The 24,831-nt window shown below is 44.7% G+C and overlaps 1 protein-coding gene across 5 annotated transcripts in view; it reads left to right on the top strand.

Moving 5' to 3' along the window:
* Positions 1–24,831, top strand: part of MGLL (monoglyceride lipase) — a 108,190-nt gene that overhangs the window by 70,794 nt on the left and 12,565 nt on the right. For 4 of the 5 annotated variants that reach the window (XM_069812175.1, XM_069812177.1, XM_069812176.1 and 1 more), the window contains exons 4-5: positions 18,691–18,827; positions 20,359–20,469. In XM_069812175.1, coding sequence (XP_069668276.1) covers positions 18,691–18,827; positions 20,359–20,469 — 248 coding nt within the window. The remainder of the gene's footprint in view (positions 1–18,690; positions 18,828–20,358; positions 20,470–24,831) is intronic. The other variant, XM_069812180.1, reaches the window with a different exon arrangement.

Here is a 24,831-nt window from a genome sequence, read left to right as displayed (position 1 = left end):
TAAAGACACAGTAAGGCTGCACACAGCTGATGTGTCTGACAGTGCACACATAAGCCGCAGTAGAGTGTTTTGCTTAAAATGTTTGGGTTAGGAAAGGAGCAGGGGATACTCAGAGGTGTTTCCTCTTCACTCCACTCAGGGGATGAGACTCTCTTTGTTTCATGGAATTCCCAAGACTAATACTGGAGCCATGCAGATGTAAAAGTGGGGAAAACAAGGTCCTGCACCTATCTTCTAGGCAGGGGGGGTCGGAAATTGTGAGGACTGGATACACGTTTAGCGCAGACACATAGAAGCAAGAGCACCTGAAATCAGACATGTAGTGTCATCTAATGTGTGCTAGGAAAACATGCCAAACCAAACCTGCACTGCTCAAAGCAATCTATTTGTTTATCTGACCAATTTTTTTTAAAGGTGAATTTAATTGTGGTATAATCAGTGATATAAGACAGGCAGATAAGTTCTGTGCTATAACCCAGAGCTGGGTGCAGGCATTGGATGGGGGGGAAGGCAGTGCAGATGCTCCTTCATCACTGCCCCTATATGTGGGCGTCCCCAGATGATAATGTTGGACTGCAGTAAAGATTGCAAAAAAACGGTTTTGGTTTCCTCAGTTCCCCCAATTCCTCTGCCCCTTCCAACCGCTCAACCATTTCCTCACTGCTGTAGATCCACCCTATAACAATAGATAATTGAATAAACGACAACTTATCATCCAGTCGAACAGGATCTTTGGCGGAGGTCCTGGCTGAGCTGGGCTTGCTCTTCCTGCAGCAGAGGAGTGGAGAGAGCTCCGAGCGAAGCAGAGCTGGGACACCCTTTACCCCAGCCTTGCCCCGTCCACCTTCTGGCATGAGCCGGTCTCTCCCCTCGCTCCATCAGGTGATGAGAGGAAGGTGCTAGAGAGCCAGCTCCCTGGCTTTGCTGCAAGCCCACTTTATGAGGGAATCCCTTTTGGGGCACACTGGGATCTGAGGAGCTGGCTTTTTACTCTGAAAGAAATGGGCTGTGCAATCCGCCCTAGTTCTCCTCATTATTCGCCGCTTACTAATGAGCAGAGGGAGAAATGTCAGTGGGTCATTCCATGAGATAGTACATCTTCTCAGCAGCTGCTTCTTGAACAAAGCCTCGCTGTTGGCCTTCACACAAGGAGGCGTGAGGCTGTAACAACAGGCCCCAGTGAGAGGGGACGCAGCGGTAGAAGGAACAGAGTGCTCCCTTTTGAGCACAACGACTTTGAGTGTCGGCGCTGGCCACTTTCCAGACCGCGCTCCTCAACCTGTCACTGTTAGCTGTTAACAGACAGACTGCATGACAGAGGAAAGACATGTAATTCATTTGGGAAACTTAAAAGGCTTCCTTCTTCCCATGAGGGTTGAGTCCTTCTGGCTTCCCTTCCATGATTCTGCCTCTCAGATGAGAGATACCCTCTGTGATAAAGAGGAGCGGGCCACTACATTTGTGTGGAGTGCCGATAATGTTGGGGCTAAGTGATAGGAGTTTTGGACAAGTGGTCCTGATAATCAGGAATAAAACATCCTTTATTTGGACAGAGGGTTCACTTTGGTGAATAAGAGAAACTAGAGAGGAAATAGGCTTGACTGAACTAAGCTCATTTCAGTTTCCAACCTGTTGGTTTGCTTCTGCTTTCTCAAGGATCTGTGCAATTGTCATCTGTACTCAGTCTTTACATATATAAATTAATCCTCACATCAAGGGTCAAATTCGGCTTTCACAGATGCTCAGGTAAATCCAGGATAACTTTGTCACCATGTCAGAAAGCAGGTTCAGGCATGTAATTTGTAACTGCATTTCTTATTAGCGAAGGAGGGTTGGCAACCTCGTGTAATGTTTTCAACAGCTTACTTGCTCTCCCATAACCAGCTTTGCTAGCTGTGAGCGTACATCTGCATGCAAGATGGTTGAGGGTGGAAGGACAAGGACCAGCTGGTTATTACAGAGCTAAGGCTGAGAGAACAGATCGTTTCATGTGGGGCTACTGGACAGACATCAGATTTGCTTCACACTTTGTTCCAGGAGTCATTTCCTTTACTGACTTCTGTGGCAGGACATTAGTTCATATCAGCAAGGACTTTGGCCTCAAGAAGCATCAGAGGAATCTGTATTCTTCAAGGGGAAAAATAATAACTAGGTGTTGCATCAGTGCAACATCACTATACTATCAGTGGACCTTTTTCATTAATGGTGTGGATGCTGGGATGGAGAGCACTTTCAGCCAGTTTACAGGGGTACCAAATAGTGGCACGTGAGCATATGCCGGAAGGCTGCTATTCACAGGGACCTTGACAGGCTGAAGAAACAGACTGGCAGGGACCTCATGAAGTTTCAACAAAGGTGCTTGTGAAGCTCTGCATCTGGTGTGGAGTAACCCCATTCAGCATTAAAGGTTGGGCACCGAATGAAGAGAAAGCAGCTTTGTAGAAAAGGACCTGGGGTTCCTTGCAGGCAAGTTGAACATGGGTCAACAGTGTGACCTTGTGGTGAAGAAGGCCACCACATACTGAGCTGTGTTGGAAAGATTATAGCCAACAGCTCAGGAGAAGTGATTATTCTCTGCCATTCAGCATTTCGGAGACCACATCTGAAGTGCCGGGTCCAATTTGCTCCCCAGTAAAAGGAAAACATTGACATACTGGAGCAAGGCCAGAGGAGGGCTGTCAAAACAATTAGAGTACTGGAGAATGAGATGTACGAGGAGAGGCTGATAAAACTGGGTTTATTTAGCCTTAGAAGAGAAGGCTAAGAGGGGATCTTACTGCTGTCTACAAGTCCCCAGTGGGAGGGTGTGGAGACAGCAGAGCCAGACTCTTCTTGGAGGTTCACGGTGATGGGATGAGAGGGAACTGACACAAGTCATATCATGGGAAATCCCAATTCTGTACAAGGAAGAATGATTGAGGGCAGTCAAATGCTGGAGCAAGACCCAGAGAGGTGGGGAAATCTCTAGCCCTGGAGATACTTAAAGCTCAACTCAACAAGGCCCTGAACAACCTGGTTGAATGGGAAACACTTTGAGTAGGGGCTTGAACTAGATAATCTCCGTACGTCCCTTCCAGCCTCAATTATTCTTTCTGAACTAAAGAGCATCCTAGCTGCTAGCATTTGGGATGTTGCTTCCAAAATTAAAGCACAGAAGGTTTTGAAATAGGTGAAGAAATGACCCTCTCAAAAGCAGACTTTAATGGTATCTACAATTAGGAACAGCTTCATCTTCAGGGAGATGCTTTTTGATGTCTTTGCACAATGAGAAAAAGGAAGCGTGTTTATTTTTACCTTTACAGGGACAGCTTTTCCATAGCAACAGCATTTCATTAATGTGACTAGCTTTCCTATTGTTTATTTGTCAGATGTGTCTAATTTGGAGGAGGTTGTTTCAGAAGCTAATTACTGATGATTCCTCACCTATAAACGTATCTTCATACAGATGTGGAGTTTGTCATCCTATTGAGTTACAAATGACTGTTCCAAGTTACTGAACACCATTTGAAAAGTACAGAAGAATATATATTTTGTGCATATAACTCCTGTTGGATTAAAACATAGTCTGGTTTCCTTCAATACCTTTTTAGATAAATAACAGGAGTCAAAGCAGCACAGTCCATCTCAGGTTAGTGTCTAGTTCAGCTCTAACCTGGAGCAACAGCCTTATTAAGGAGTGCAATATTCAAAGAGAGCTCTTGCTTACACTGAACAAAGGCAAAGGACAGACAGCTTTACAAGGAGAAGTAAAACGTATAACCAGTCAGTAAATGGTCTAAAACTGCCATTTCATCTTCATTTTTAATGCACTTTGTGCCCTACCTACATTGTAAACTACTGAATGAAATTGCTTTTGCTGAACTGAACAGCTATGGTATCAGTGGAAATTATTCACTAAAGCAAGCAAAACTTTTCAAAACTTCAAATGAGAGAACTAATTTTCCTTATAACATAAGTAGCAGTCTGAAGTCATGGGAAGGCTCACTTAAGCTACATGCATTTGTGTGTTTTGATCAAAACTGTGGCAGCCCCATCCTATTTTTCACTAAAAGTTGCTATTAACAGATTCCCGGGGCCTGCCCCAGGCAAACCTACTGCACGGTGTTTGTTAGCGCAGTATAAAATGCCATGAGCTGATGCAGGGTCTAAGCCAACAACAGGCTCCTTGCGAGTGAGGTGTCAGCCCCCCCAGCTTCACAGTCCTTTCATGGCCCATGCTCTTAGGTCAGGTTGAGGCTCGGGGCCAGCGTTACGCCTGCCAAAATAAAGATGCAGAAACAGCCCGTATACTGCTTTTTATACTTTGTAGTTCTAACGTTTGTTGCTTGATTGTTACTTGCTCATTCATAAAGCGTGGCATGTTGTTATAGAGCTGGTGTGCCTGATTCACATTGGTGGATTTCCTCCATAAATAGCTAGCCCTGTTGATTTTCCTGGGAGTAGCTCTATTTGTTACTGACCATGAGCCCTTTTAAGGGACTGTCTCACAAGTACTAAAACTAACAGACATCTTTCTTATTACAAAAGATGCAGATACTTTTTTAAAAAACAAATATTCTCTAGCAGCGACTGCAAACAAGACATTGAATATTGTAGCAGCCAGCCCCAGAAGCAAAATAGACAATGAATAAAGGGAAAATTCATCCTTTTTTGATTCACATATTCAGATTCTTCCCTCTTTAATCAGTCAGAGTGTTGCAGAGAAACATATTTGGTTACAGTGTCTGGTGTTTTCAGTTAATCATGTTCCTTCTAGTGCACATTCATTTTGAATGTGAAACAGGACAGTTATTTGTTTATTAAAACATATTCATATTAGCAGCACAGACAGGAAGACACTCCCTGGGTTATCTAGGCTTTTGTTCCTGCAAATAGCATCCCTCTGTCTTTTTCACAAATGGTCAAAGCTCAGTTTTTACCCAAGTTTGGTTGCTAGCAAACACTGTTCCGGCTGAGCAGGCTGTTCCAGGCTTTTGCTCCTTTGACTCTCTTTAGAAACAGCTCACTTTTTGTCCCAATGTATTTCTGCCTACTTTAAGGCTATATACTTCAGTGCGAGTGTTCTTCTCTTCTCCATCTATTAGTTACCCACAACATGTTAGTTAAGAGCATTTCTCTTTTGGTCTCACACATCGTCTGCGGAGCCTGGCAGAGCATTAACATTAACTGACGTCTCTCACTTCTGTACCACATAGCCCTTGGACCTTTCCTGGTTCTGCCTCTCCTTCTCCCTTTGAGGCATCAGGCCAGTCTCGTATGTGCCAGATGCCCTCAGCTCTGCCTCTTGCTCCTTCAGGGATGGTACCAGCGTGTGCATGCCCGGCTCAGCACTGCAGCTTCTCTTTAATTTCAGAATGCCTTTAATTTAAAACCATGTTTATAACGTGATTCTTACGTGGTTTGGGGGTTTATTTCTTAATTGCTTGAGCTCTGTGTCTCTACACACAGAATACATGCTTGCACCCTCTGAAGGCGGTAGCTAAATGTCACTAACTTCAGCGGGGCCAGGATTTGACTCACGGATTTTAAGGTTGTTTTTCCTATTTTAGTAAGAAGCTAACATGTCTTGGACTATTATTTTAGAGAAGAAAAGATTATTTTAGCTGATAAAAGGGTGTACAGGGAACTATGAGAATCATGGTTGGTGATTTGGGAAAATTATTTCGGAATTTTAAAAAATTAATCTTCATAATTGAAAGCCTCTGGCAGCGTGATCCTCTTCATTTCCAAGCCTATTAGTAAAGTAAAGCTGAGCATCTGGTTAGCCTCTGGTTCACTCTCCAACCCAGATGAGATTTTCCAGCATCACAGTAACATTCCTTTCAGCCTTGAGCATCTTCCTTCTTTATAATAACAAAATGAAGATTGCAAAAGATCTCACAAAACCTAAGGCTATCTGGAAGAAGTCTTACCTGAAGGTGTGTGTGGAGCCCATTTTGAAGTCTTCTATGAATTCTGACAGTCAGGGAGGCAGTTGCAGTGGAGGTGTTTCAGTTTCATAATGCACCAAGACATCATATGAGAACTCGTCAACACATTTCTGGAAGCAACAGCCAGTCCTCAGATGATCGTTTATCTTGGTCTGTGCTGGCTGTGGCCAAATTTTAGTGACCTGAACTAGAAAAGTGCTTTCGCTTGGTCCTTCCCATTAATTGTATGATTCAGATCAGGATGTGGCTCATTCTGTATTGCAGTAGTAGACTATGCAAGAGGGTGTTTGGAAACCCCCACTCGGCTCTGTCACAGGTTCATCGTGGATCTCAGGAAAAACACTTCACCTCACTATACCTTAAGTTACTCATGGCAAAATCCGAATGCAATACCAACCCACTTCCAGAGAGCTTGCACATGAAAAGCCCTGAGCTCCAAGAATGCAAAACTGTTACTGTGAATGGCTCTTCCCAGGCTGAGAGGAAGATTCAGCCAGTGAGTAAAGAGAGCAGCTTAGAATAAAATATCTCACCAATATTTAAAGAGACGAGGCAGAAAAATAAGAAAGGTTAAATTGCAACTATATAACATTTTCTTATGTCCAAATGCTAAGTGTTTGCTTTTGGAACTGCTAAGGAATGGGGTTGTGGATGGAAAACAAACAATCATATATCAGATAATTACATGCCCGTTGACTGGTTTGGTAGTTACATGTCCTTTGACTGAATTTGTATTTGGGATTGCATCTGGAAACTTGACCACTTCACAAACAATGCAGAAAAGTTATTCTGTACCAGCTAAGCCTGTGCTTTACTCCACCCTCCATCAGTATTGCCCCATGAATGGGAATAACCTGCTTTAACCACAAGGTGAGATTTCCTAGGGCATTAAAACTGATGCCACAGAGCCTGTCCTGTGGCACTCAGGGGTTAATTTCTCTGAAGATACGGTCTGCAGATTCAGTTCATGGGGAAAGCTGTTATACCCACAGCATCTCTAATGCTGGGATTTATTCAGGGCTTGGCAGTACTCTCCAATTTGAGAATCCTTATTTAGCTTCAAAAATAAATAAAAAAAGTGCTGAATTGTAGATGGTACAAAGACTAAAGCTCTCAACCCAGATCCCTGAAAATTGATGTTCTCCACACTGCACTTCTTTTCTGGTTCTGAATTTATCAAAGACAAAGTGTGCTGGGAGACCCTGGCAGTTTGTCTAATGTTAAGGAGCGGGCAGTCTGATCGGTAGTGGTGCCAAGTTCATGCTCAGTTTGGCCGAGGGCTGGAAGGGAGAGGAGGCTGGGGGCTTTGCTGAACTGAGACTGCCTGATAGGACCTGTTACTTTGATTGCAGTCCCATGCCTTCTCATGAACCTTGCACCTATCCTGCCCAGATTTTGAGGAGAGCTTTCTCCGAGCTGCAAATACGCTCTTGCTGACTGATTGCAAAGTAGCTTGCGTAGCCCAAAAGCAACATACAGGTCTGTAACCTTCAACAGCTCAACACTTGTACCTGCGCGTTGTTTACTGAAGTGCAGACCTGCCAGCTAGTATTCATTGTCTACTGCCAACCAGCCACAGTTTGAAATGAATAATAGAGCAGAGAAAGCAATACTTGCCTCTTCTTTGATCCTGGCTTGGTTGGTAAATATGTATGTAGTGAGGATTTCAGAGATGCATGGGGGAGAGTTGCAGAGGAAAGGGTATCAAGTGCTAAAAAGCAGCTGAAACAATAACACTGAAATCAATCTCTACCAAGAAAGGACAACAGCTTTGCTGCAAGACGAATTTAGCTGAGCTATTTTCTGCCATGCTACTTTCCCCGTGACTTTCCCTGTGCACCATGTAAATACCACCCAGCCATGAGCCAGCCAACTGGCAGCCGTGGGACTCTGCTCTGGCATGCTGGGCAGGGTTGTCCCACCCAGGAATGCTCCCTGCCAGACCTGCTTAATCAGAAGGTTTTTCCTTAATCGTGTTGCTCTGGGTCAGGTCTGGTAGGGTTTGAGTGAGCTATAGCTCTGTGGGGATGTACCTTGTTAAAAACAAAACAAAACAAGCCTACCCTTATTTCAAATAATCCACGTGCTGCTCACCCATTGAGCTTGTGCAAAGTGGGTGTAAAAAGCTATCAGCTCTGGAAGAGTGGTATTTCCTTCGTGCCTTGTCAGGAACGGGGACAAATCCAGTCTAACGAGGGTGGCACTGCTATGTGGCAATCCGAAGGAGCGAAGCAAAAAGTGAAAATCTCTTTAACTGTGGAAAAGCTCCCTTTGGACACGTTGACTGAGAACTGGAAGTGCAACCCATGGGGAGAACGGACCCTGCATGCAGGAGTTTGGGTGCTCTGGTTTGCTAATGACCTTTTGGCAGATTAATTGGTAAAACACCTTGCCGGTGTCTTAGAACATAATTCCCACTTTTTAGAAGCATTATTATTATTCATTTTCTGGTTGCTGAAAAAATTATATAACCAAAAAAACTCTGTGCCAAGATTGCTTTGGAATAGAGAAATGCTGTAGTCCAGCGCCAAGAATCTCACAGACTAAACAGAACCCACTGGGAGCCCTTGCTCTATATAGGAACTTGTGTTTATTTTAACATGTAAATAAACTGGGTGAAAAATGGGTCTTTTAAATTCTTCTTTTTGTTGTTATTGATGTGGGTTCCCAAGGGGTGGTCTGCATGGAGGGGAACCTTTTGAAGATAGCTTGAAAGGAAGTTGTGCTTGTCTCCCAAGACATTCGTCAACAGCATGGAGGGAGTTCTTACATGATCCAGCTTTCATCTTCTTTTCTTCTTGATGCCTAATCTACTGTTAGCAGGGAAGAATTAGGACTGTCTTCCCTGAGATGAATTGATTCAATTGTTTTCTCAAGCATAAAAATGTTCAAGGCACATGTATGGATTTTGCAGTGTAACTAGCTTGCTTGATGATGTTGCAGTGAGCTGGGCAAGGCTCCCTGCTCGGAGATCAAGAGGTGGGTCATTAACTTGCAGCGCTATTTGGAGGGGAACAATCAGGCGGGTTGTGCAAACTCTCAGGCAGGGCAAATGAAACTGTCTTTAAGCAAATAGAAGAGCAAGAAATGAATGGCCTTTGTTAAGGAAAAAATGGAAATGTTTTCTAGTTAAACAAGCTGTCATTTAGGACTTAATAGCATGTGCGTGTTGGAGAGCCAACGCACATGCCAGCCGTGCTTTGGAATAAATGGGCAGGGAAGGGGAAGGAGAGTGTGCAGTTCCACTCCAGCGCTGGCTTTTTCATTGAAAACCCTGACATTTTGAATTGGTGCCCCAGCTGTTTTAGAGCTGGAACTTGGATCAGAAAGTTAGTGCAAGTGGGCTTTCATCCTTGTTTTCATCTGGGAAAAAATAAAGTTTGCACCTTTTTTTTTATTATTTTCTGGTACTAAAACAAGAGAATAAAATTATATATATGTTTTTAAAGCTAATTAAAATAGCAGGGAGGTTGTCCTTGGCTGCTCTCCTCTTTCAGCGAGTGTGGAGCTCTAGCTACCATTAGTGGTATCTTAAGTCATATGTGGAGAGCAGAAAAGAGGCCCTTCTCTGTTCTTAAAAGATCAGCAGCATATAGGTCAAGTGAACTAGTGAGACCCTGAATTAACTCCAGCAAAGTCCATGCAATTTTTCTGCAGTATCTGAGCACTGATACTGGTTCTATGTCATGCTAGAATAAGTCTTTGAAGACCAACTCTGATGCTAAATAAAGTCACCTCAACAATACTTCAGGAAATTATCTGCTCCTCATGAAAGAGGGCAAAATGTCAGTGCAACACTGCCAGAGTAACAGTTAAAATTTATTATAGGACCTTAAGTAAAATCACATAGTGCCTGATTATAAGACTCCTTAGAGGAACCTTAAGTTGTGCCTCACTGATTATATATCTTACATTTATATTGTGATTTACATCCCATGGGAAAAGAGATTGGACAGGAATCATTTCACCCATCACCAAAAGAAACTCTTCTGCAGAAGAACTCAACAGTTGCTCAACCACCTATGCTGTCTTTGTGCAGCATTTTCAAATCATTGATCCCAGTAACCTGGTAGAGAAGGGCATTCCTTGCAGCTGTCTTTTGCTTTAATATTCTTGAGGGCTGGCTTGGGAGGTGGCATCACAGGAGGGGCCGAGGAAGAAAGTGGAATACTGTTGTGTATGAGCTTTGTGGAAAAGGAACTGGGCTCCATATTCCTCTTTCATGGGCCTTAGCTTCCACCAGCCGTGCCACAGCAGCATCCTGATTTTGTGCTAGGAATGACAAAGCCTTGCTCCAGGCAGCATCGGATGTGACTATGGTATGTGCAGGCTTTCATACTGTCTTGCCCCCTTCCTTTACACGACGTCCCTGGAGACACTTAGATTTCTAGTCTGGCCACAGTGACTCCTCTTTGTAAATGCAGCCTATGAAGAGCTCATTATTTTGCAACACAAACACTCAGATGGGTTTTTTCAACATGTTTTCATGAGCAACTTGAAGTTCCAGGAAGACTTTTAAGGAACTGCAGTTCAGAGCCAAATTCAGCAACAGCGTAAGAAATGGCCAAGTCTTCTAAAGCCAAAAGATTCATGCTTGTATCCATTAGGGATGAATTGGCTCTTAACATTGACAGAAACAGTTTGCCTTGTCGGACAGAATTAACGACTGCTCTGATGTGTACCAGGTCATTTTGTTTGTCATCTGTGGAGTACAGAAAATATTTTAAAAGGCTTCAGCAAGATGACTAGTTCTCTGGTCCCCAGCAATAAGGCACAAATAATTTAGTATAGAAAATTGCCTGTTTCTTTTTTTTTCCTAACCAAGACAACAAACAATATAACTCTGTGTGTGCACTATTCTAAAAATATCTCAGCTCTGCAAATGTGTCTCTGATGTGGGAGGAGAAGGCTTTCAGTTTGCTGCACTCTTTGTGTGAGGCAAGTGAATAAAAACTATCCAGCAAATGCTGAAAGAAAAATGATTTTCCTAACCTTGAGAAGGAAGAGGGAAGCTGATGGATTTCTGCATTCGGGACAAGACTTCCTTTTGGTAAGAGAGAGGCAGAACCCATCTGTAATTTTTAGTTACATGCTCCATACATAAAACACCAAGGGTCGAGAGAGACTTCTGTTGGGTACCGTATCTAATGGTTTTATAATGTGCCTGTTGTCATGGAAAACCCAGTGTACTCACTGTATCTGTACAGGTGATGTGAAAGAAGGGATGCTGAGGACTACCCAGGCAGAGAAGAGCGATCAAAAGTTACTAAGGATAAACATGTGTTGAGCTGTAATTCAGATCCTTGAGGAACATAAAGATGGAAGCAGTGGTGAGAGGGAACCCTCTCCTTTTAGTTCCTTCTGGTGTGGAAGTAGTCCTCCTGGAAAAGCCCGAGACCATAGGCTTGTATCAAACGTCACAGTGTAAAGCTTGTCAATATTGCAGAGCAGGTTTTCTCTGCACTGTGCCCCATGGTCCTGTCTGCCGGTGGTCCAGATCACGGGCTTAGCTGGAGCACTCCACAGCTCCCTTCCAGCCTAAGCACCGCTTTTCTTCTTGTGGAAACCAGAGCTGTCAGAGAGGATGAGAGAGATGGTGCACAGCTAAGGCTCAGTGAGACAGACATTGAAAAGCTCACCTCCAAGGTGTAGCTACAAAATACACTGCAGCACAGCAGCTGGCCTAGGTGGCAGCTTGATCGGGGTCAAGGTAGCATGGCAAATCCTAGGACAGCGTACCCTGCTTCTCCCAGCTCAGGGATCTCTGTGCTGCCTTTGCTCTCCACCTGCATGCAAAATGAAGAGTACATACATATGGAGAGCAGACACTACTGAATGCCCTCTGTGCATCAGACTTGATTTGGTTGGGGAATGGAAAAAGATAGGGGAAATAAAACCAGAACAGGCTCCCTTGCTGTGATAAGTCTGTTCTCAGGGCAAGGAAGCCGCTTTGTTGAGTAGGAATCTGCAGGATGAACTCGGAGGTGGTTCCTGTCTGTATTTGTTCTGCGAGTGGAGCATTTGCTTTACATGTGACTGACAATACAGGCACACTCTGTTGACTTTTCCAGATGTTGATTGTCCTGCTTTGAAGCTTCTTCCTGTTGTTTTAGTTGTTTGTGTGTCTGAATGGTGGATTAGATGTACTGCTTGTTAAACAAATAATTAAACATTGAGAGCTTTGAAATCCAGTATGTTTAATTAATGAGCTTTGCTCACTTGATGAAAAGGATGTGTACTTGATTCATTACAAAACAAGTATAGTTTTTTCAGTAGTGAACTGTTATGACAATTTGAAGTGTTTACTAGTTCATTAATATTTTTCATTAAACCTTGAAAAAACACCCAAGCAGAAAATCAAGGCTTCACACACCATTTGCTATGTAAACCCATTATTAGTGTCGTCTTGTGTATTGTCTCACCCACATTCTCCATCTATGTGCTTTCTCCCATCTCCTCCTCTGCAAAACTGTGCTGCCTTACAGTCTGGGATTAGAGTTAATTATTACTTTTAGATCTTGCAGTACGTTGGACCAAGGTCTGTGATGACGCCCTGTGGTGCTGGGTGCTGTACAAGTGCAAAAAAAAAGCAGTTCTTGCTTGGATGAATTTCAATAGGTCTCATAAATAGAGGCATCAGCCAAAATGCCTTGACACCACTTAATTAACTGCTGCACTGACTTCCAAAACTGAAACACTCCTGAAAACTGTATCTGCTTCATCTTGTGCTTTAATTTTACCTCCAAGTCTGAATGTATTTCATATAAGGCAGAGAGGAAAACAGAGATGGATAAGGGTTGATGTATCCCAGTCTATGGGGTTTAGATGTTAAAATGAGCTAGTGAAGTGGTCCCTTCCCATAGCAGTGACATCGTAGGGTAGGTTGTGGACCACCACAGCGAGGTCCCCACCTGAGCAAGCTGCCACAAGCACAGGAGGATCGTGGGAGAGGGATTAGGTTGGCACATTTGCACTTTGCGCACCAGAAAAGCCATCCAAATTTCTGTCACTGACATCTCCTTCCCGCGGGCTCAAGAGCTGGCATTGCTCTTCCGTGTGGGCTACCTGCAGAATGAAAGCATCTATGAGATCTTTTAATTATGGAGTTTTTTTCCTAGCCCAGACAGTTTAGCAGCAGGGAGGACATCCTATTTTCATGTCTCTCTCCAGCAGCATCACCTGCTGGGGGTGGTGAGAGCAAAAAAGGGTGAAATAGGCTCAGCTTCCCATGTGCTGCAGTGTCCAATACCAATGAGGAGCCCATCCCATCTCCAATTTGGGGCAGAAAACAGAGGCAGAGGCCTTCAGGAATAAAACAAATATTTCAGAAAGCTAATAAACACATAATAATAATGTAAATACCTCCTATTGCCTAAGAGGCATTTAGGCATTTGCTTCAAATGGACTTGTCAAACTTTGATAAGCTTATTGATGAAGGAGGCAGTGAAAGAAGAGGGTCTTCAGCCTGAGGTTGGCTGTGGGCTCTAACAAAAATCCTTCCTTCGCACACCGCTGTCTGCACTGTAATGTGCTGCTTGCTGCCTGCTGCTACTGCAGAGCCAGTGCTGAAGCAGTAAAATCACCTTTTCGGGCCTCCAACAGCTCCTTTGGGAATTGAATCGCACCCATGCTCCAGCTTATTAAATCAGACGCTATGGCACCGAGCCTTGCTGATGGCCCTCTCTGACATAATTAAGAAGTGTCCTTTCAATGTGTGATGCTGCGGTACAGGCGCGGCTCCTCAGATGTGGCGGGTGAATCATTGACTTCACAGTGGTGGTAGTTCTCACCTTTAACTACTTCTGAAAGCTCCTGGCTCTCCTGTGTTAGTGCCATTGCAATTCAAAACTTACTTATGCTGAGGGAGTAGTAAGCCTGGAGTGCCTGATCTTCTAACTCTCCCCGTTCCTGGTTCTCCCTCTTCAAAATCTTGGAGTTACATACCTAGAGAGGAAAACAAACACACAGTGTGATGGATCCCAAGGCAGGAGTCAAGCCCTGCATTCCTCCTGATTGTTTCTACCATCAGGTGGTTAGGGAGAGCATTTCACCCCACAGATGCCTGTGATGGTGTCCTCACTGCAATAAAAATGGATCCAAACCATCCCCTTTCCCCCAAAGTTGGAAACATCAAAATATGTGAAAAGTCAAGATCCAGATTCTGCCTGGAGAATTACTGCTCCCCAGGCAGATTTCTCATGTCCTCTCTCTCTGTTTTATGGCTTTTCCATAATGAATAGGGAGCAAAGGCTGAAAAAACAACATAGCCCATAATTTCTGCTCTCCCATGACTGTAACCTTTAAGGAACAGCACTGAAATCGGTTAATTTACAGCAGCATAGCTGAAGTCAACATTTGACCCCGCATTTCCCCTGTCACCTCATCTTCTGCAGCAAAACGCTCCCGCTGAAGCTCTGAGGAGTGAGTCAGTCCACACCTGAGCATCCAGGGTCGGGCTGTGCCTTTGCCAGGAGGGTTTGGCACTAGGAAAGAGAAAGAAATATGTACAGTGTGTGGCCTGTATAAAAGTTGGTGTTTAGAACAAAAATTGTGCAAATATCTGAGGGGGGACAAGGTGTGCTGCTGTGGTCATCCATCCCCGCAGTGTCTCAGAGGGCTGGGTGCTAATGCACCCTAGGTTGTGCAGAGACAGGCACTGCCAGGCTCTCCTCTTTGCCTAATGCTCTGTTGGTCTTATTTAGTGTATTTAAGGATGGATTTCTTCAGCTATGATGTGGCCCCACAGCCCCAGCAAAAAAGCATTGTGCCGGTGGAGACCCAGCACAGCTCCCCTCGTCTGAATGAATCTGCCCAGCAAGACCAGAGCTGGGGTGCTTGTTTCTTCAGGCAGTTCCCATTTGGTCTTTACTGAAGGGAAGGGAGTGTCGAGTTGCACTGTGCTTTTTATTTACATTTTTTCCAGCATATCTCCAATCTGACCAGGATGTAACAATTTTTGAGGTATGTGAGCCAATGTCAGCTGAAAAGTCTGGCTGCTTTGGAGTCGTTTTCAAAAGCAGACCCCACAGCACAAGAGAATATGGGATCTGATGAATGGAGGGATCTGATGAATGGAGGGACTTGTAGAAGTATGCATTTGCAGGGCCACAGGATCCATTATGCAGGTAGAGTGATACCTACATGGTGATAACGCACTCCCTAGAGACCTCACACCCTCAAATACTTCATCGCTGAACCCTCAGCTTTGTCTTCCTGCACAGCCAGTCAGTATTCTTTCATCCAGAGAGGTGTGTAGCTTTGGAGGATCTATAATCATAGGTGAAATCATGCTCTGAAGCCATGCTTTCCAACAGGGTTGACTGATCATGAGTTCCTGTTCTTGTCTCTACAGTGGCAGAGCTGCAGTCTGAGCAAGCTCATGCAGAAGATACAGAGGGCAGAACTTAATAGCTATTATATATTGGGCCAGATCATTGCAGCCTCTATTTAGACTTTTTTTGAGCAACGTATGTTATTTTGCAGTGGTGTGTTTGGTTGGACATGGAGGCTTAGACCTCCTAATTCTAGATTTGCAATTTGAAAAGATGTGGTTTGGATTCTCATCTTTAAAGGCTTCCATCTAGGAAAGGGTGCCCACAGTTATCTCAGTACACGCAACCTGAAATGGTCGATCACTGAGCCGCTGCACGTACATGATGCTAGCAGTGACCCACGCAAGCTGGATGTGAAGCCAGATAGATATGAAACCTATTTGACAGTTTTTGAAAACCAAGTGTGTCATGGGGATGTGCACTGGCAATCACAGCTCTTTACAGATGAGCATCTCATGGTTATAACCTCACATTGCTCTGTTGAAACCAGGGCCCCAGGGGGAGTGTTGTGATGAGGAACTCGTGGAGCCATGATTCTCGTGACGCTTCTCTGTTGTCTCCTTTGGGCGTTGTGTCACTTGGGTGTGGACCGGCCTCTGGTTAGTTCCAGTTTCTGGGTGCAGGCAGTTCCCCTCCTCTTGTACCCACTGTCTCGCCGCTGGCACTGTGCAAGCACTACCTTAGATTCATTCCAAGCAAAACCCAAAGCAAATAGCTTTACGTCAAGGATGAACTTGACCTTTTATTCTTAATGGCTCTAAAGGCAAAAGATCAGAGAAAAACATGTCAGTGTTCTTGACTGTGTTGATGTTTGGTTGTGCACGTCTTTCTCTTCTAATAGAAGAGGTCTTAGTTCCTCACCTTGAAGCTTTCTCAGCTGGGAGATTCAAACTTGCAATAAACTCATTCTCTGGTGGAGTAAATTTGGTTTCTTGGAGGGGAGGAGAGAAAAATAGTAAAATGAAAGAACACAACCTAGCAACGCCATCTGGCTAACCTTGTCCAAGGGGCAGGGATAGTATCAAAGCAAAGACTTGCATGGCCTTCCTTTACCATACACGCAGACAAACTGCTCCTCAAGCATTGCTCTGTGGCATCTAAGTGGGGAACAGTAGTTTAGTAGTTAAAAGCAGGGTCAAAAGGTGGGTTCATTAAGTTATTAGTAAAAAACCCCAACCCTGCAGAAATCCAATGAGATGCTTGTCACAGCTATTGCACAGGTATTTCTTGGCTACCACAATCATAACTGACTGTTATGAGCAGTATCATTGGTATGTAGTGGGACCAGGGGATTTTCTCCACACTGAGGACCAAGGAGGGTTTCCAGACCTGCCTCTGTCTCCTCCAAAAATAGAGCAAAGCCTCACCGCTCCACAACAGGGAGTCATGGCCCATATATAGACCTGGGCCACAGGGGTTTGCTATTTCAGCTTGCTCAGCTGTCTTACATGGACACTGTAGAGAAAGAGATACTAGAAGCAAGCACAAGCAGCACAGGAGAAAAAACAAGTGGAAGTGCAGAGCTCTGCTAAGAGAAAATGTTCCTCTCTCTGGACTATTCAACTCATATTAACCTGCTAAATTTGATGTTTATATAATAGGCAGATAATGCCTTTGAGGTCCACAAAGTGAGTGGACTGGACATGTATAAAAGTCAGGAAAAGCTTGCTTTCCATCTGTAATAAAAATCAGTTTAAAGTTTACAGATCCAGTAACCACACACATGGCTTCACTTCTGTAGATTATTGCAACTTGTATTTTAATTGGCTCTTCGATTTGTTTCTGGTCACTGATCCACGGAAGATGCTTGCTATATCATATTTTGGCAGGAATTGGAGCGTGTGCATGGAAAGCAGAACGGGTAATATGATATTTATAATTGACCAGCATGACATCTATGGGTTTATCTGGCAGGCAGCATGGCCGATTGCAGTGTTCACTGCCAAAAGACCTAGCTCTGGAGGGCACCTGGCAGAACAAAAGAAGAACAAGTTTGGGGTTCAGTTTTTCTTAGATGGAGTGTGTTTAGTCCAGCTTTTATTAGAAGTTCTGCCTAATTTGCAAGCTGATTTTTTTGGATGGCTTACAAGAAAATTAAGTTTAGACGTACTGATTTCTTCTGGTATGACTATTGCTAGGAGCTCTAACTGAAAAGCCGTTACCTTTTCGGCAAGGTAGGCAATGCTTTTCTTTGCTGATCACTAGAGGGGGTACCATCCAGCATGTAAACAATTATCAGGCACTTCACATCCTTTGATAAGTCATTGCCCCTTTGTGCCTTTAAGCATGCCTAAGTGCCCACTGGGGAAGGCCTAGGCAGACACACAGCAGGAGGGAGATGTTGTTTGAGACTCCCTATACCCTATCCCATATGGATGGGATGTGTTTTCCCCTTCACAGTTTTCCTTAACGACCTGCATGGAACAGAAACAAACAAGGAGACTGTTTTTAAGGAAGAATCCTATTAGTGATAGATAGCAACATGTATGTGTGGAGATAATAACATGTATGTGTGGTCAGATAAGCATGCAAACTGCTTCCCCAGGCTTTGCAAGCTCCAAATTGCCTGGGACTGTGGTTGTGGTGGTGCTGGCTCCACCTCTGCCAGGGATGCCGCTGTTCCCATAGCAACTCCCCATCTCCCGTTTTAGTCTTTCCCTTCCCTTTGATCAGAAAAGATCATTCTCAGATAGAGAATGAGCTAACAGCGTCCAGATGCAGTACAGTTTGCATTAACGCTTGTTCAGGAGGAGCATGCTACTGGAGACTTTCCCATTGCGGGCTGTTGCAACCACTGTCACTTGGCCTCCTCTGCGGGAGCGCTTCACCTCGTAGCAGGGAAGGTTTCCAGCCCACCCAGTGCTCCAGGGTATCGGTGAGAAAAGGCAGGACTCTGCAAAGCTCACACACATGGAAAAGGCTTTGTCCATGGCCCATTAAGTTTATAGCAAGCCTATGTAGTCTTCAGAATTTTTCCGTTTCTTGCCAAGATTCTACACAGCAGTTATTGCTGTACAGTGAGCCATCGGACCCCAGCGGCTATGATTCCTGGGGCAAAAACCCATTTCCCAGGATGCAGTGACCCACCATCTCTACAGCAAAGCAAGACAGCCCCTCTGCTCTCCTCACCCTGATGTTGAAGGCTGCAAGAGATTAGATAGTTACTCGTAGTTTTGAAGAGCAGGTAGAAACACAGGGGAATGGAAGATTTTTTTTAAAAATCAGATCATGGACAGTCTGGCACTTTTTAAACCGCTCTGTACAACTTGCTTTGTGTTTCTGCAGCACTCTTTCTGTTGAGAGATGACTGCAGGAGAAGGTCAAGTTAGGACAGTAACAGTCCAACAGGAATGTTTCTGCCAAAGCCTTTCTCGATTGCAACCACTGCTGCAAATGACTTAGATGCATGCTCTCCTTTTCCCCTACAGTTGGCCATGGGCAGAGCGAGGGTGATCGTATGGTTGTCTCAGATTTCCACGTCTTCATCAGGGACAGCTTGCAGCACATTGATCTCATGAAGAAAGAACACCCCGAGCTGCCTATTCTCATTCTGGGGCACTCCATGGTAAGCACCATCCCCTACTCCTCCCGGCAGCACCCAGGACACGTGCCATAGCACGGTGGTACTCTTGTGGATTGCAGGAAATAACTAAGCCCACAGCAGGAAAAACAAAACTACAAGCAACCTTCCTTTCTGCTTCATTCACTGACTGATTTGCCAGCATGCCTTACCCCATGAGATCTGTCTTGAGTATAGTCAGTCCTTAACTTTTCTACCCGGATCATGGCCCTAATTAGTGCCATTTGCAACAATGGGCCTGTTTTTTAATAGGAGCCTTCATTCACACCAGGAACAGGGTGAGTCCCACCACCTCCCTTCTGCATTGGGCTTCTCCTTTCATTTCAACCAGCAACCAGGAGGTGAAGCCCTCCAAAGCTTTTTGAGCGGCTAGGGGATGAAGTGCTAAAATACCCTGTAACCTCATTCTGTTAAACAACCTAACAGGAAAATGTACCAGGGATTAGGGCTGCAAAAACAAAGGCACTGATTTTGTGAACAGATCTGAAGTCTGATTCTGACAGCACGGGCTAAATCCCTTTATTCAAGCTAGCAATATTCCCACTGATGTCATTGATCTGCTCTCCCTGCCTTCCCAGAGGAGAGGAAAATGAGTAAGTACTTTGGGATTCAGCCCATGCACCGATAAACAAGTGTTCTTGCATAAGAAGGCATGGCATGCTCTGAAGTGCTTGCTGCGCTCCAAAGCCGCTGTAACAAGGAGCTAATTTCCCAGTGAGGTCTTTGAGATGCTTCTCGCTGCTACTCCATTTAACAAGCCCCCGGTTCTCCGGCAGCAGCGTGGAAGCTCACCAAGTATTTCCCTTGGCAACTAATCCTCTGCAAACTTTCCCGAGCAAGCCAGCCAGACCCCTCGGGTCCCCCACCCCTCACGCCATCAGCCCCCGTCCTCACGCAGGAGGGCTCAGCCTGGCTGGCATTCAGCTCCAAACCACGGGCTGGGCGTTCGCTGTCAGGCCCTGGGCACAGCACTGCAGGGCTGGAGGGGCTGGGGGACTCGGAAGAGGAGGCTATTTAACTTCCAGTAATTAGTGAAGTTCTTCGGATGCTGGATGGTAGCACTGCTGTTGCCCAGGTTACCAGTGCCACGAGCATGGAGCGAGCCCAGCTTCGTGGTGTTTTCCCGATGCAGCACCAGTCTGTCATGCTGATAGAGCCTCAACTTATTTTCAAGTCCCACCTGAACTACCACTTCAGACATTTTCTTAGTCCTTTTTAACTAGTGAGGAGGGCACAAGGCATCCTAGGGAGCTGACAGATACTGCGCAGAGAGTTGAGTTCAGTATGGCGTGAGGGTTTATAGCATGAGAACAGAAACCAGGTCCCTTGTCCCCCACAAAAACCAGACACTTCTAGTGCCCCTACTCCTCCAGCCTTCCTTGCTGACCACACTGCGCTCTTACTGGGGCAGAAATAACTTGCTTGTTTGGACTAAACCCCTCCCAGTAATGGGATTACTATACAAATGAGATACTGACACCTGTATTAAGCTGTGGGCTGTTATTTTGCATTGCAGGGGGGAGCCATCTCCATTCTGACAGCTAGTGAGAGACCCAGTGAGTTTTCAGGCATGCTGTTAATCTCTCCTTTAGTGGTAGCCAGCCCAGAAGTCGCCACTCCCATCAAGGTAAGAGCAAACCTGTGTTGCACCTAGTCACCTCGCTCTTCCGCTGAAGGAAATGCATTAAGACATCTAGCCTGAAAATGCAAAACCCAGCTGAGATCTGTGCCACCTGGATGCCAGTCAATACTTCTCTTCTAAGTGCCTCCCCTGCAGTCCCACTTACTTTTCAGAGGAGAAGTGAATCCTGAACTCTTCCAGAAAAACTTAATTAAATGAGAGTCGAATAACAATGCTACCTCGGGAGGTGGTAGCAGAGTGCTTTCTTCACCACACCCTGTGGCAGCCCACACGATGCTGGCCTTTCCCTTCATCTCCTACGGTTTTCTTCCTGACTCATAGAGTCTGGTATAGTTGCAACACAGGCTACTGGCTAAGTCAGGCCAAAGTTATTTTTGGCATTTGGGGGATGACCAATTTCTAAACCAAACTGGAGCTCTTGAGCCCCAGGAATCCTTCATGAGTCCCAAAGGAGGCTTCCAGCTAAAGCATCACCGCCCCAGCAACTTCCCATTTGGCTTGGTACCATAGCTGGTGCTTGTCCAGACCATCTCCATCTCCTTCGGTTTGCGTTTAGGCTTTACCCCGCTCCCATTCACATCTCCCTTCCAGAGCTATTTCTGATCCAAATTTGCACTGCCCAGTTTGCCCTTCCCCAGGGAGGCTCTGCAAGGCAACTGACCCTCAGCTCTCCCCTCCTTTCCGGGTTTCTAAAAGAATAAACAACAATCCTAAAAGAAGCTGGAAGCAAAGGGAAGAACCAGCTAAGCCAGCAAGAAGGACAGACCATCTCATTCCCACAGGACTTAGTCCTTTATCCTTTCTCCCTAGACTCTTCTCCTAGGGCTAGCTTCTTGTTTTAATCTACTTCTAAGCTATTTCTCCTGCTTTTTTTTTTCTTCTGAGAGAAAGGAAACAGATTGCCTCAGCTTTCAGTATAATCCTGCCACACCTTCTGCTGTAGCCAAAGCCATCTACTGACCTCACAAATCATTACAAGCACCAAAGGGTGCTTTTTAATCACCTCACTCTTCCACTGAAGGAAATGCGTTAAGACCTCTAGCCTTAAAATGCAAAACCCTGCTGAGATCTGCACCACCTGCATGCCAGTCAGTATTTTCCTTCTAAGTGCCTCCCCCACAGTCCAACCTACTTTTCAGAGGAGAAGTGAATCCTGAACTCCTCCAGTCCAGGAAAACTTACTTAAATAGGAGTCAGAGCCCCAAAGCGTGCTTTTAGGAGGCCGGTAGCTGATTCTTCACAGGTGAGGCTATACCTGACTCAGCATAAGGGTCCCGTGAGCACCGGTGCCCCTGTTTTTTCTTAGTTTGGAAAGGGAAAAAGAATAAATATTAAGAAAAAAAAAATGGGGTCTGAATCTGAGAGACACTGTTAGCCTTCTGTTTCTAGTCAAGACAAGGAAAATGTGGAAAGATTTTCCTTCTTCTAGAGCTGTACCTTCTGCTAGATACTGAACCCTTTCTGAAATAAGGACTCACCAGTTCTGTGGGAACTAGTATTACTGTAGTCTTGTTTCTTGCAGATCTGTACCAGATTGTTGCTTTATTTCAGTGTAGGAAATCCTAACCTCTAACTGAAGTATTTTGGAGGTGTTTATATGGTCTCTTTTCTAGAGAGCCTCTCGCATGCAGTAATATAAGTGCATAGTGTGTTTCTTTCTCTTTCAAATCTATTGTTGCATCTCAAAACTGATAAAAAATTAATTATTCCTGAAATATCGCTACCGTCAAATTTAGTTGAAATCAGTCCTGGAGCAGAAAAGGTATTTACAAGAGGAAGGAGTGAAAACAGGCAGAGTATTCCTGCATAAGCCACATTTTCCCATAAAGCTGAGCTGAAAACACTTGTGTGCTTTTTTTCCTCTGAGAGCCAAAAAACATTTCATTGGTGTTTGTGCCTCTGAGGCACAAAGGCTTTGGTTTTCCCTTGGAACTGGTACGACTTCTCGGCCCTGGGCCATTTCCCAAGGACCATTGCATTCATCCTTTTGCTGGGGAGGTTTCCAGCTGAGCAAGAATTTACCTTTGCCTAAACAAATGAGGGCCCAAGGCAACAATAACAGTGGGCCAGATTACACACTGCGTCCTTCAGTCTGTTTTAGAAATACCTTCCCTTGCTGCCGAACCAGCCCTGGCAGTGGCAGAAATGCAGCGTGTTTGCAGACTACGTGCAGGAAAATCAAATTCTGGTCTTTGCAGAAACACAATTTCATCAAGGCCCTATGAATCTTGTGCCCTGATAGAAGCATCCCGTTGCAAATCCAGCGGAGAGAGAGGGATCTTGCTGCCCTCACCCTTTTCTTCTCAACTAATCCAGACAAATTCAGCTCTGAATCTTCAAAATTTCAAAGGGACGGGAGTCACACATGCTGGCAAAGAGCAGAGTAAGGGTAAAAGAGTATCTCCCACTACATTTCTGGTACTGAATGCTTTGAAATCAGGTGGGCAGGACAAACCCTTAGGAAATATTCCCTAGTGATCAATCCAGTACTAACCCTCAGCCTATTCCTTAAGGACTCAGTACACAATATTTTCTCTCTCTACTTTTTGTGTTTTCCATTTTGCCATTTCCACTTTGCTGATCTATTGCTTTCCAACCCGCTTGGCCATCATGTTGTTCGAGTACCTGAGGGTCTCCCAGTCATTCAGCCTGAATCTGTACCCAGTAACAGTGCAGAGGACTGCTTCTAAAGATATAGTCAAACTGGAAGAAAGTACTGTATTAAAACCTCTTATTTTGGCTTTGCTCTGGTCTGTCCAGTTTAGCAGAGATGCTAGTCATCAGGTTCAGACAAACATATATGAATCGGTTTGGTATCCAGATATGGAGACACTGTATCTAATATTTATCATATCATATCCCTGATATCATATCTTCCCGATAACACTGTTCAGTTGCTCTCAACCTGATCTCTGTAGCTCATCACAGTGTCTCTTCCAGAGACTTTTCAGCTCAGTCAAATGAGCCCGGCTAGCTTAACCAGTTCAAGCATCACATTTTTGTAGATCCAGCTCATTTGTAGCTGAAATGAACTAAAGGGCATTCACACAAGCGGTTTGGCAAGCAGAGATCATGGGAGAGAGAAATAAGCACATCGAGGTGTGGAAGGAACAGGGATTGCTCCATTCAGAAGAAAAGTATGTACACTGCGAAGCATCCATATAGTTACATGCATATGCATATGCAAAAAACATGAAACCAGCTTTAAGTTACACTTCCAGTCAAGAGGCAATGTTCATCTATTTCAATCTTATTTTGAGATCTTTTTCATAGACAGGGAAGGGCTGGATTTGAACCCTGTTAGTATTTTGCACACCTGCGGTGGCCTTCAGCAGCCCTAATCACCACTGCTCTGGAGTGTCATCCTCAGCCCAACCAGCAATAGCCCCAACACTGCATTACCTGTTGTTGAGCATTTGGGAGCTAGTCTCTCAAGAACCGACACTGCCACTTTGAACCAACAGGGAGATAAACTCTTCATGTATCAAGTACAGCCAGCATTTCAACAACACGGCTTTTAATTAAAGTCTGGCACGTCACAAACTGTATTACAGTGCTTTTAAAATCAGTGAAGGCCCAGGGGAACCATCTGAATTTTATATTATAACATAAAACTTGATTTTTCTGGCCATGACTTTACCTCCAAGAATCATCAAAATTACATCCGAATTTTGAGGGTGTATTACACGTTGGAGGGAATGGAGCATTTCCTGCAGATCCGAAGACCCTTTGAAGGATGGTGGCAGAGTCCTTTCCCAATCAGTCCTATAGACCAAGGTTTGTTCTGTCTGTGCATAAATAAGAGGTTTTGTGCACACAGGGAGTATATATATGTGTGTGTAAGTACATCTGACATGTCTATGTACAGGGCCTGGTGCTTCTCTTGTACAGCTGAACACCAGAAATGACTCCACTGATATCATCAACCCAGGACAGTACATGCTGCTATACTTGTGGTCAGAAGCCAGCCCTATCTCTGTGGCAGTTTAGCAGTCAGGTTGTGACTCGGTTTGGCAAAACTCCAGATAGGCGCAAAAATTTCAAGAACATTTCCAAAGCATGTCACGGAGGCAAGGTCATCAGTAGGCTGTGGGGTTGGGATAATAAGCATATATCATTCAAACAGAAACACGGCCATACCAAATCTGACAAAAGCCTGTCTAGCCTGCCTCCAACAAGGAAGAGCCTGAGAAAGAGCATATATGTAGCTCTCCTTTCCTTGTCACACCTTCCCTGCCTTCAGTACATCATTAGGCTGGTGTATTGTTGCTCATATGAGAGGACGATTCAAATTTATGCTCCTTCTGCAAAATCCCTATTGCAGATCCTTGAGAATATAAATATTCA

Source organism: Haliaeetus albicilla, chromosome 24, assembly GCF_947461875.1.
Source record: "Haliaeetus albicilla chromosome 24, bHalAlb1.1, whole genome shotgun sequence".
Classification (NCBI taxonomy): domain Eukaryota; kingdom Metazoa; phylum Chordata; class Aves; order Accipitriformes; family Accipitridae; genus Haliaeetus; species Haliaeetus albicilla.
The sequence above is the reverse complement of the archived record's forward strand: the minus strand, read 5'-3'. Positions and strand labels throughout refer to the sequence as shown.